We start from the raw sequence: 12,729 nt of genomic DNA, 5'->3' as shown, positions 1-12,729 counted from the left end.
AACACAATTAGTCCTCCATGCTAATGTTTGACACACACACGAACCCAACACTGCACACCCATCCAATCTTCCAAACACACATTAAAACACATGGTAAGTAACTATCACGTCAGCAGTTCAACTGATGGAAGGCTTGAGTTCATGTAAATAAATGAGCAAACCGAACAATCTGTAGGTCTTCCTGTGAAGATATTTTGCCGTCGCCAAGAGCAAAAACTACCGGGGCATAATTGGTGCCTGATCCAGGTATACTTAATTTTCTCCTAAGAGGACTGTCATGTATTGGTACTCCATCTTTACCTTGCTCTGAATAGTGTTTAAATTATAAAAACGAATGTTACCGACAAAAGGACCATTATGGCATGGAAGGGTGAGCGATTACCACTCCTCCATAGGCCTCTATTACATCAAGATCCGACTGCTCAATGACATAAAAGCATCGTCACCAAGGGTTTAAGCACCAAGTCATGGTTGTACATTCATGCGTAAGTTAATAGAAATTGCCCCCAACCACTGGTCCAGGGTCAGATGTTTATTTTTACTGTCCTAATGGCTAATTTCAAAAAGGCACTTGCACATCTGAGAAATCTTATTTGCAGGTGCATGGCAACAGCCGAACAAGATGAAGGAAAAAGGAAACCGCACACTGCTCGATAGTATCAAGTGTACTATATATATCAGTGATACTATCAAGAGCAGTGTGCGGTTTCCTTTTTCCTTCATACTGTCCTAATGGCTACAGTTAGGATGTGGAACTAGAAAATCTGATCCTGGATCTGAGGTTAGGGGTAATTTCGACCTCAAGTCTCTTAACAGGGCCAGAGTCTGTGCAATTGGTTTGAAATTAAAGATGACAGAGTTTGAGTGATACTGACCCTCACACTGCCTCGGCTGCCCACCGACATCTGCTCATCATCATCTGAGATCTGTGTGGGAAACAAAAAAGGATTTTATTTCCCAGTACATCATCTGTATTTGGAATAAATTTTTTTACTATTGGCATGTGGTTAAACAGTCAATTAAAGAAGTAAACTGAAATGGCAATTCATTTTTTGATCCAAGAAGATCGGAATTTCAGTTTACTTCCTGAATCGAAATTAAATTGACCCCAACCTTAGTGTTTAACATGGTTAATTGAAACATGATCTCTGTCCTCGGTCTATAAAATGACCTGACAATGACCTCTTTCGCTCTGCTCCCTGACTGTCCAGCCTAGATTATGTGCCTGAGCACACAGCTCAATGGCCCAGGTCACTGGAGTCAGAGTGGGCCACAGAATGACGTGACATACATTCCAACAAGCCTACTACATGATGGCGATGTATTGTCAATCGACCCATACTAAATAGTATGCTAGTATGGATTGGATATTGGAACACTATTCGAGTGTATTGACTGATAGGATAATAAGATCATCAATTGACTCAAGTGGATCAGTATCTGACCGGAACAAAAGCCTGCTGACATTGTGACTCTCCAGCACCCGAGTTCAAGGTAACGGTTTCAAGAAATTAAAGCTGCTTTTTTTTTTCAGATGGAGAGGTTTAAAAAGGGAGAGGGGGAAAATAATATACACAGAGGTATGTCTCTGAGGGGCAAGAGTACCTCTCACTGTCCTCCTAGAGAAATTAAAAGGAAAAGAGGATACACAGATAAAGATTAAGGGTCAAATGACAGGACAGGTGACACTTAGGACAAGGTCAACATAGGTGTTCATATAGGCCTGTCAGAGAGGGGTTTCAACAAGAAACCAAATGTAAACTCAACAGCACACTTACATGCAAAAACACAATGATTCCAAATGAAGACTTCTAGCACGTATGCTCACTTCTTCCAAGTCAACTCACTGTGGATATTAAACTGAGGAGAATTGAAAGAGAAGGGTAATTGCCTGCTAAACTTTGAAAGTGAACCATTGTCAATGGTCAAGTGCACTGCAGCCATTCCATGCATGCAGTTCAATATATCACTATGGCCATGGATAGTATAGTAATCCTGTCACCCAACTAAACATGGTCACACACACAGATTAGCTTCTGTCCTGCAGCGGCACCTCTCATACCTCCTACATGCTGTGGTTGGTTACCTGGTACTGATGTCCGATACCGTCACATTTCGGTATATCTTTTAAAAACACAATACGACAAGAGACGCGTGTCCAGTCCGGTGGATCTGAACCACCCAGGTAAACTGTACAAGAATAAGATAAAATCGCTTGGCAGTACAACAGGATAATCAAAACCCATGCAGTCCACACGAAAGGGATAGGACATGCAGATCCAAACCCAATCAGCATGCACATACATTTCCTGAACGACTGGATTATCATTAGATGTGTGACCTTGTAAATCAACAAGCCGCTCTAGAACTTCTAAGCTAAAAGGCACATTGCACACAAAAGCCTCTTGGATAAAAACAAAAAGCAAATGCAATACAGGTTTAAGATCAAAGCCCATTTTTAAGATCTCAGCTATGCCCTGTGGCTAACAACTGACATTATACCACTGGCAATCTGGCATTTCTAACAGTTTTGAATATTCAAAATGAGTACATTTCCATAATGCATTCATCAAAACAAAAGTATTATTCCACAACTGTTAGTACAGCTAATTCATTCAGCAATGCATATGTTTGCCAAAGATTAATTATTGTTATTGACCACCATAACCAGGAAGCGGCTGTACCATCCATTGCGTGACGTGTCCCCATTCACCGTCTACTTTGTTCTCCAAGCCATAATATGTCTGAGGAAAGAGCAGGAGAGGAAGGACACTCACAGCTCAGACTTCCATTATTATCTAGTTCCAGTACCAGTCAAACGTTCACACCTACTCATTCAAGGGTTTTTCTTTAATTTACTATTTTCTACATTGTAGAATAATAGTGAAGACATCAAAACTATGAAAAAACACATATGGAGTCATGTAGTAACCAAAAAGAGTGCTAAATCAAAATACATTTTATATTTGAGATTCTTTAAAGTAGCCACCCATTGCATTGATGACAGCTTTGCACTCTTGGCATTCTCTCAACAAGCTTCATGGGGTAGTCACCTGGAATGCATTTCAATTAACGGGTATGCCTTGTTAAAAGTTCATTTGTGGAATGTCTTTCCTTCTTGATGCATTTGAGCCAATCAGTTGTGTTGTGACAAGTTAGGGGTGGTATACAGAAGATTTCCTTTTACCATATAGGGCAAGTCCACATTAAGGCAAGAACAGCTCAAATAAGCAAATAGAAATGCCAGTCCATCATTACTTTAAGACATGAAGGTCAGTCAATAAGGAACATTTCTAGAACTTTTAAAATTTCTTCAAGTGCAGTTGCAAAAACCAAGCGCAATGATGAAGCTGGCTCTCATGAGGACCGCCACAGGAAAGGAAGACCCAGAGTTACCTCTGCTGCAAAATATAAGTTCATTAGAGTTACTAGCCTCAAATTGCAGCCCAAATAAATTCTTTAGAGTTCAAGTGACAGACATCTCAACAGTTCAGAGGAGAATACGTGAAATCAGGCCTTCATGTCTAATTGCTGCAAAGAAACCACTACTAAAAGGACACCAATAAGAAGAAGACTTGCTTGGGCTAAGAAACACGAGCAATGGACATTCGACTGGTGGAAATCTGTCCATTGGACTGATGAGTCCAAATTTGAGATTTTTGGTTCCAACCGTATGTGGGAACTCCTTCAAGACTGTTGGAAAAGCTGGTTGAGAGAATGCTAAGAGTTTACAAAGCTGGCAAAGGGTGGCTACTTTGAAGAATCTCAAATATATTTTTGATTTGTTTAACACTTTTTTGGTTACTACATTCACTATTATTCTACAATGAAGAAAATACTTAAAAGAAAAACCCTGAAATGAGTTGGTGTCCAACATTTATATGGGAATGCATTTTTTTATATTTTTTTTTACTACTTAGCATTTGAATTCAAGCACATTTTAAAAGATGATAATGAAAGTAGAAAAACAGTACAGGAATTAATTTTATAAAGCAAGTAACCACAAGCCTTCCTTATGAACCTGATAGATCTATAGAAGCGGCCAGGGCAATTGAGGAGGAACCAGGGAAACAAAGGGAAAGAATAAAAACAAGTGACTTTGGGAAACAGAAAGAGAATAGAAAATAAAAAATAAAGTGAATCTGTATTCGGTATGTAAAGCTACATAGGTGAGAGAACAGTACAGTAATTAGAGTAAGAGTCACACAGACAGGTTATTGCTAATGACAGTACAATAATTCTACTTCACGAGCTCTGCTGAGATTGGGAGAAGTGCCCAACACATCGCATCTGGCGGACACTGATGCAATTCTGATCAAGTATTTTTTATTTATTTTACCTTTTAATTTAACCAGGTAGGCCAGTTGAGAACATGTTCTCATTTACAACTGCGACCTGGCCAAGATAAAGCAAAGCAGTGCGACAAAAACAACAGAGATACAAGGGATAAACAAACGTACAGTCAATAACACAATAGAAATATCTGAATACAGTGTGTGCAAATGAAGTAAGGAGGTAAGGCAATAAATAGGCCATAGTGATTAAGTAATTACAATTTAACAATTAACACTGGAGTGATAGATATGCAGATGAGGATGTGCAAGTAGAAATACTGGTGTGCAAAAGAGCAGAAAAACAAAAACAAATATGGGGATGAGGTAGGTAGATGTTTGGATGGGCTATTTATAGATTGGCTGTGTACAGCTGCAGCGATTGGTAAGCTGCTCTGACAGCTGATGCTTAAAAAGTTAGTGACGGAGATGTGAGTTTCCAACTTCAGTGATTTTCGCACTTCGTTCCAGTCATTGGCAGCAGAGAACTGGAAGGAAAGGCAGCCAAAGCAGGTGTTGGCTTTGGGGATGACCAGTGAAATATGCGTGCTACGGATGTGTGTTGCTATGGTGACCAGTGAGCTGAGATAAGGCGGAGCTTTACCTAGCAACAAATGTATTACCTGGAGCCAGTGGGTTTGGCGATGGACCAGCCAACGAGAGCATACAGGTCACAGTGTTGGTAGTAATGGTTTGATATTGTAATTTGTATGATTTTTTTTTTATTGTCCATTTGGACAATTTACATCTATATTCTGCTTTTCCAACTTAAACAATAAATTATTTTACAGGCTTATGAATTCATTAAATTATGAAATGCATTAGCGATTGCAATCACCAAATGAAGTCTGATGAACTCAATATGGGCGGTTCCTTAAAGTGTTTGAAGAGTCTCTTCTAAATAGCCTCCAGTTTACTTGTACTAACTTTTTGATCTGGTCTTGGTGGACGTCTACGTGAGCAAATAAGCAAACCAAACAAGATACTCCTACCGATCTGGTTCAACTACCGGTTTCAATTATCTGTTCTATACGTTGTTCCTTGGAGCTCCGTCTACAAGCTGTGGTTGCTGAGACAAAATATCCCCAACACCAAGCCAACAGTGCTCCCCATACTTTTATGTAATGTAATTGAAGTTGGAGACTCACATTTTTAATATATATATAATAAAAATTGACAGTTCTGACTGAAGCCTGGAGATTTTTTCTAGGCATTTAGATATTTCAACAAGTCCGGGCGACAACCGGCTACACCGATAACTCGAGCTCGGTTCCCAAGTTAAGCCATACCAAACAATAATATTTGAATTGAGGAAGTGTGATCATAAGTCGTCAGATGTGAGATAAACAGCGCACCTGCACCTGACATGCATTTCATTTCCAAACGTTTAGCTCAATTGTGTGCTGATTTGCAATCTAACAGGGAGGCTTGCATTAGGCACAACATTTTTTTAAGCATTTAGAAAACTTCAAATAATTAGCACATAACCTAGAAACAAAAGGATTCACTGTGAAAGTTGATTCACGTAGGCCCTTAGTACAGTTGAAGTCAGAAGTTTACGTACACTTAGGTTGGAGTCATTAAAAGTCGTTTTTCAACCACTCCACAAATGTGTATATGCTAATTGTTTGACGGTCCGATCACATTCGGCCCCCTTTGAAAACGTTGGTGCCATCAAAGTAATGAGTCTTAATTTATGATTTCACTGCTTGACGTCTATGACCGTGCTTGCTCCATCGTTCTAGCCAAAAGATCTTGCCCCAACCTTGGCAAAGTCCCCTCGTGGCCGATTCACTGACCCTTTGTTATGGTTAAGGCCCGAGACCTGTCAGATGAGTAGACATGGTTAGAGATAGACTTCTAAAGAGAAATGCTGACAAGTCTGTCACATTCAAGGACCGCCGAGCTGAACAAATGTGTTTGTTATATTTTGGAGATTGAATGGCAAAGGAAAATCATATGTACTTAAATGAACGGATGTCCCATTGCCACATGTATGCCAAATTCTAAAATAAAAGCATTACGAAACCTCTTCTCCCAAGCTTTGACTGCTGAACTCTGACCTGAGAGCACTGTATACAAAAGACACCTAGCTACTAAACAAAACCACGTGATAATCTGTTCTGTGGCTCTGAGACACGTGGGAGTCGGCATTCTGGAAAAGATGCTTTGAGAACCAGCATGATTTAAGTGCCTCGTTGCAAAATATCAAATCAACAATTCATATTTTTCTGGTGATTTGATTCCAGAAAATGTTTTGGATTTAAGATAATTTCAAAAGGAAACACCATTTCAAATGAAGGTAACACTATTCAAATCAAATGTTATGTATCACATGCTTTGTAAACAACAGGTGTAGACAAGAGTTAAATGCTTACTTACAGGCTCTTCCCAACAATGCAGAGAGAAAAATAATTACACAAATGATTAAAGAAAACATGGCTAGATACACACACAGGGCAGCAGTACCGAGTCAATGTGCAGGTGTACAAAGTAATTGAGGTAGATATGTACATATAGGTAGGGAAATAGTGACTAGGCAACAGGATAGACAACAAGCAGTTGCAGCAGAGTTAGTGCAAAGAGGGAGGGTTAATGCAGATAACCAAATAGCTACCCGGACTAACTATTTAGCAGTCTTATCAGAGAGACAGAATATGGAAAAGAGCAAACATGTTCACTCCTTACTGATGTGGATACAGGGGAACTTTAAGCTCTCAACCCGCTCCACTACAGCCCATACATGTGGATGGGGGCATGCTCAGCCCTCCATTTCCTGTAGTCCACAATCAGCTCCTGTCTTGTTGAAGTTGAGGTTGTTGTCCTGGCACCACACCACCAGGTTTCTGACCTCCTCCCTATAGCGAGTCTCATAGTCTTTGGTGGTCAGGCCTACCATTGTCGTGTCGTCAGCAAATTTAATGGTGTTGTTGCAGTCGTGGGTGAACAGGGAGTACAGGACGGGACTAAGCACGCACCCCTGAGGTGCCCTCATGTTGCGGGTCAGTGTGGCGGATGTGTTGTCTACCTTCACCACCCGGAGGCGGCCTGTGAGAAAGTCCAGGATCCAGTTACAGGTGTTCAGTCCCAGGGTCCTGAGCTTAGTGATGGGTGTTGAACACTGAGCTGTAGTCAATGAACAGCATTCTCGAATAGGTGTTCCTCTTGTCCAGGTGGTAGAGGGCAGTGTGGAGTGCAATAGAGATTGCATCATCTATGGATCTGTTGGGGCAGAATGCAAATTGGAGTGGGCCCAGTGTGTCTGGGATGATTGTGTTGATCTGCGACTTGACCAGCCTTCCAAAGCATTTCATGGCTACAGATGTGAGTGCTACAGGACGATAGTCATTTAGACAGGTTACCTTGGCGTTCTTGATCACATGGACTATGGTGGTCTGCTTAAAATATGTAGATATTACAGACTGGGTCAAGGAGAGGTTGAAAATGTCAGTGAAGACACTTCCCGGCTGGTCAGCACATGCAACAAGTACGCATCCTGGTAATCTGTCTGGCCCTGCGCCTTGTGAAGGTTAACTTGATTAAAAAAGTATTACATTGCCTACACAGAGCGAGATCACAGTTGTCCAGAACAGCTGCTGCTCTCATTTATGGTTCAATGTTGCTAACCTCGAAGCAAGAATTTATGGCATTTAGCTCGTTTGGTAGGCTCGCGTCACTGGGCATCTCGCAGTTGAGTTTCCCCTTTGTAGTCAGTGATAGTTTGCAAGCCCTGCCACATCGGACGAGCATCAGAGCCGGTGTAATACGATAAGATCTTAGTCCTGTGTTGATGCTTTGCCTGTATGATGTCGGAGGACGTAGCGGAATTTCTTACAAGCGCCTGTATTAGTGTCCCGCTCCTTGAAAGCGGCAGCTGGCTTCTGGTTGGGATATGTTCGTACAGTCACTGTGGGGACGACGCCATCGATGCACTTATAAAGCTGGTGACTTGTTTTGGATGAATCACTGAACATATTCCAGTCTGTGCTAGCGAAACAGTCGTGTAGCTTAGCATCCGCTTCATCGGACCACTTCCGTAATGAGCGCGTCATTGGTACTTCCCGTTTGAGTTTTTGCTTCTAAGCTGAAATCAGGAGGATAGAGTTATGGTCAGATTTGCTAAAGGGAGGGCAAGGTAGAGCCGTGTTTATGTTTGTGTGTGGTGTAAAAGGTGATCTAGAGTTTTAAAAACCATATCTAGTTGCACAGGGGACATGCTGGTAAAAATTGGGTAAAAACAGATTTCAGTTTCCCTGCATCAAAATCACCCGCCACGAGACGCGCCACCTCTGGATGTGCTGTTTGTTTGCTTAAAGCCATATACAGCGTGTTGAGTGCGGTTTTAGTGTCAGCATCGGTTTGTGGTGGTGAATAGACAGTTATGAAAAATAAATAAATTATCTTGGTAAATAGGATGGTCTGTAGCTTATCATGAGATAAACCTGAGACTTCCTTAACATTAACATTCTGCTGTCCGGTCTAGACTATGCATGAAAAAAATTGTTGTACAGTACATTATCGATGTCAGCCACGACTCCGAGAAACATAGAATATTATGATTCTTCAGGTCCCGTTGATAGGATAGTCTCGAGCGGAGCACATCCAATTTGTACATTTGCTAATAGAATGAAGGGAAGAGGCAGTTTATATGCTCGTCAGGATCCCAGCTCGCTTGACGCTTGCAATCCCGGCGATTAGGGCCCGGTCAGGAGTAAGCAGAAAGTCCATAGCTGCCGACTCGTTGAAGTAGAAAATTGTCATGCAAATCGAGGTTAATGATCGCTGTTCTGATGTACAGAAGCTGTTTTTGGTCACAGGTAATAACTAAAAAAGTTAAGATCAGCATAAAATAAAACACAAAATAGCAGAATTGGTCAAGAGCACATAAAATGGCTGCTATCCTCCACAGCGCCAGGCCCCGAACAAAGTATTTGATAAATGCTTGATAGGTTGAGTGGTTTACTATTCCTGAAGTAAATTGATTTTCTTTAACGTAAATACAATGTTATAGAAGGGTGCAGACACTTTTTTGGTGATTTCACTTGTTTTTGAAAAATGTACCCCTGCCGAAATAGACTTCCTCATTGCTTGTTGTGCACTGTGGGGGTGACCAAAGGACCTTAAAAACCCCAAAAAACACCCAAATTACATCCCTTTTATAAAATGCGTGTAGCCCACGCAGCACAGCTGGTGGAAGAAACGGCTCGAGTCACACTAAATGGAATATAATGACGCGGATAAAGCTAGGCATGACAATTTCATGTGTACAACATCCAAAGACCTACACCACTATACAGAGAGCGTGTCTGTTTTTGGTCAAGAATGAAAAGCATTACTTAATTTTTCAAGTGTATATAAAACACGTAAATACTTAACTTGCCTCGCTCAGTGCAAGTCCATTATAAATCAGATGAGTTACATTGACACAATAAGCTCAGGTACCGTACCTCCCGCTTCACGTCCCAACTAGCTTCAAAACATACCGAGCTCACCTTCCTATTTGGAGGGGTCCCCGGACGCCCACTCAGGGCAGCCCGGATCCCCCTCCCTGCCAACCGCCGCCCGGCCGTCCTGCTGCTGTCACGATGCAAACGTAGTGTGTGCCATAGACGTCACCAATGATGACGGCCTGGCTTGCAGATGGGATCAGGGGAGGTTGAACGTTCCCGGGTCAGATGATGCTACAACGACGACCTGATGATTCAGGTTAGTTAGCGCTACTGTAGAGATACAGCTAGTAATCCACTTCTGGCTTGAGAGTTCCTCCAGTTGAAAAGTAGATCTCCTAAAGTTAGCATCCGGACAGTAGTAGAAAGCATAGCCACCCTCTGCTCATGTTGTTCAGACTCGACGTCGTTGGAGCAAACCACTGTTAGTCGACTAGAGGCTTCACTAAGGAGCACAGACCACTAAGCTACTTTGAGGCTTGGATTGAGGGTTTAAACTACACACAAACGTCCTGACCAGACTAATCTGAACACTGACTGTTAATCTGTGTTAATTGAGTCACTGACTCAAAGCCACAAGAGGGTAGAACATATTTCAAACATTGCTTGATAGGGGGAGATGGTTGAAATGGTTTAGTCAACTTCCTCAATAGTTGGTCCAGATGATCCCCCTGCTCATGTATACCATAACACAGGGACGGTGCCATTTGCTCAACCACGTGTCTTTTGAGTGTCTCATAGCTGGCATTTTTTCACATCTAAAAATGGGACAAGTGCTAAATATAATGACAAACTCAGGTGGGACTAAGTCACTATTATTCAAGTCACGAGGTCAGAGTCGAGTCCAAAGCAGAACGGATCGAGTCCAAGTCCAAGTCGTGCATTCTAACAGCAAGTCACAAGTCAAGTAATAACAAATATCTATAGCTTACATGCAATTACTTGTTCAACTACAAATCTTTGTCTATTTATTGAGGCTACCTGTGTCTACGCCACATTTTTACTATGTAATACATTTTTAAAACAACAAATTCCAAATGCAAACGATCAATGTCAATTTTGACATACCAAAAGACCAGTTGACTTATGCTAGTAATCGTTGCTTGATGCCATAAGGCTGGTGAGCTTTCAAAGCACACAGTTAATATTCTTTATCACCAATTTTGTTGGAGCTGCATATTTATGGCAATAGTCTTTCCCTATCATTTTAATGTTTGAGCTGCACCAAATCAGAAACTGTTCGCTAGCAGTGGTTCAAAGCTTGCGACACCCTTCGCACACACGCGTACAATCACAGCACAAATGAACAGTGATGCATTTTCAAAAACGCAAGACAGAAATAAAGTTTAATACCTGCATTTTGAGCTGAAAGTAATTCATGTTAGCAGTCAATATGAACTGGGAATATCATGTCAAAAACATTGAAGGTTGTGCGATGTTACAGCCATCTTTACACATAGTCAGTCCCCACCACTGAGGTATACACACACACACACAAACAGGTAATTATAACCCAACCAAACTTGGCCTATCTGAAATATGAAAATGATCAATGAAATTACCAAGTAGCCTATTGTTCTGGCAAAAATGCATCCGTAACTGATTGCTAAACTATTTTATATGGATAAATATGGAGGTAGGCTACTGTTTTTTCCAGGCAAAAACCAATGAAAATTAAATAAGTGATTTTGGTTACTAAAAATGGATAGGATTATCTGTGTGCCCACCTTTGCGCTCCAATGCTGATGACCAGGTATTGGTCAACAGTCAAGAAGCACAACCTTTTGTTTCTAAAGCACATATGAGGTTTTTGTAACTAAACCCCCCCCCCCCAAAAAAAACGTCCTCACTGTCAACTGCATTTATTTTCAGCAAACTTAATGTTTGTATGAACACAACAACATTCAATAACTGGAGACAAACTGAACAAGTTCCACAGACTTGTGACTAACAGAAAGTGAATAATGTGTCCCTGAACAATCGGGGGGGTCAAAATCAAAAGTGACAGTCAGTACCTGGTGTACCCACCAGCTGCATTAAGTACTGCAGTGCATCTTCTCCTCATGGACTGCACCAGATTTGCCACTTCTTGCTGTAAGATGTTACCCCACTCTTCCACCAAGGCACCTGCAAGTTCCCGGACATTTCTGGGGGTATTGTCATGCTGGAGGGTCAGGGTGGGCCTGCAGGAAGGGTACCACATGAGGGAGGAGGAGGATGTCTTCCCTGTAACGCACAGCGTTGAGATTACCTGCAATGACAACAAGCTCAGTCCGATGACGCTGTGGCACACCGCCCCAGACCATGACGGACGCTCTAGAGTACAGGCCTCGTTGTAACGGTCACTTCTTCAACGATAAACGCGAATCCGACCATCACCCCTGGTGAGAGACAACCGCTACTCGTCAGTGAAGAGCACTTTTTGCCAGTCCTGTCTGGTCCAGCGACGGTGGGTTTGTGCCCATAGGAGACTTTGTTGCCGGTGATGTCTGGAGAAGACCTGCCTTACAACAGGCCTAAAAGCCCTCAGTCCATCCTCTCTCAGCCTATTGCGGACAGTTTGAGCACTGATGGAGGAATTGTGCATTCCTGGTGTAACTCGGGCAGTTGTTGCCATCCTGTACCTGTACATGCCTCCCACTCTTTCTATTCTGTTAAGCCAGTTTGCGCAGTTCTGTGAAGGTAGTAGTACACAGCGTTGTACGAGATCTTCAGTTTCTTGGCAATTTCTCACTTGAAAAAATGTGCTGTATAAAAAAAACATTTGCCACATTTATCTATTACAGAACCTTGATGTATACTTCTAACGTATACGTGAGCTAAACATAGAAATGCTTAAAGTATAAAGATTAGAACTAATGTTCCTGTCCCACTACAAAACAGGTTATGAAATGTTCAAATTTATTACAAATGAACAAAGTTGAATTGCATAAGTATTCAACAATTTGATA

The 12,729-nt window shown here is 41.7% G+C and overlaps 1 protein-coding gene across 5 annotated transcripts in view; it reads right to left on the bottom strand.

The window, feature by feature from the left end:
- Window positions 1-12,729, bottom strand: part of LOC115107661 (leucine-rich repeat flightless-interacting protein 2-like) — a 71,106-nt gene that overhangs the window by 33,165 nt on the left and 25,212 nt on the right. For all 5 annotated transcript variants that reach the window (XR_003860241.2, XM_029631158.2, XM_029631192.2 and 2 more), the window contains exon 3: window positions 876-926. Coding sequence is in view for 4 of the 5 variants with exons in the window: in XM_029631158.2 (XP_029487018.2) it covers window positions 876-926 (51 nt within the window). In the remaining variant the exon portion in view is untranslated. The remainder of the gene's footprint in view (window positions 1-875; window positions 927-12,729) is intronic.

This window comes from Oncorhynchus nerka, linkage group LG3 (genome assembly GCF_034236695.1).
Source record: "Oncorhynchus nerka isolate Pitt River linkage group LG3, Oner_Uvic_2.0, whole genome shotgun sequence".
Classification (NCBI taxonomy): Eukaryota; Metazoa; Chordata; class Actinopteri; order Salmoniformes; family Salmonidae; genus Oncorhynchus; species Oncorhynchus nerka.
Note: the sequence above shows the minus strand (reverse complement) of the source record. Positions and strands in the feature narration are given on the sequence as shown.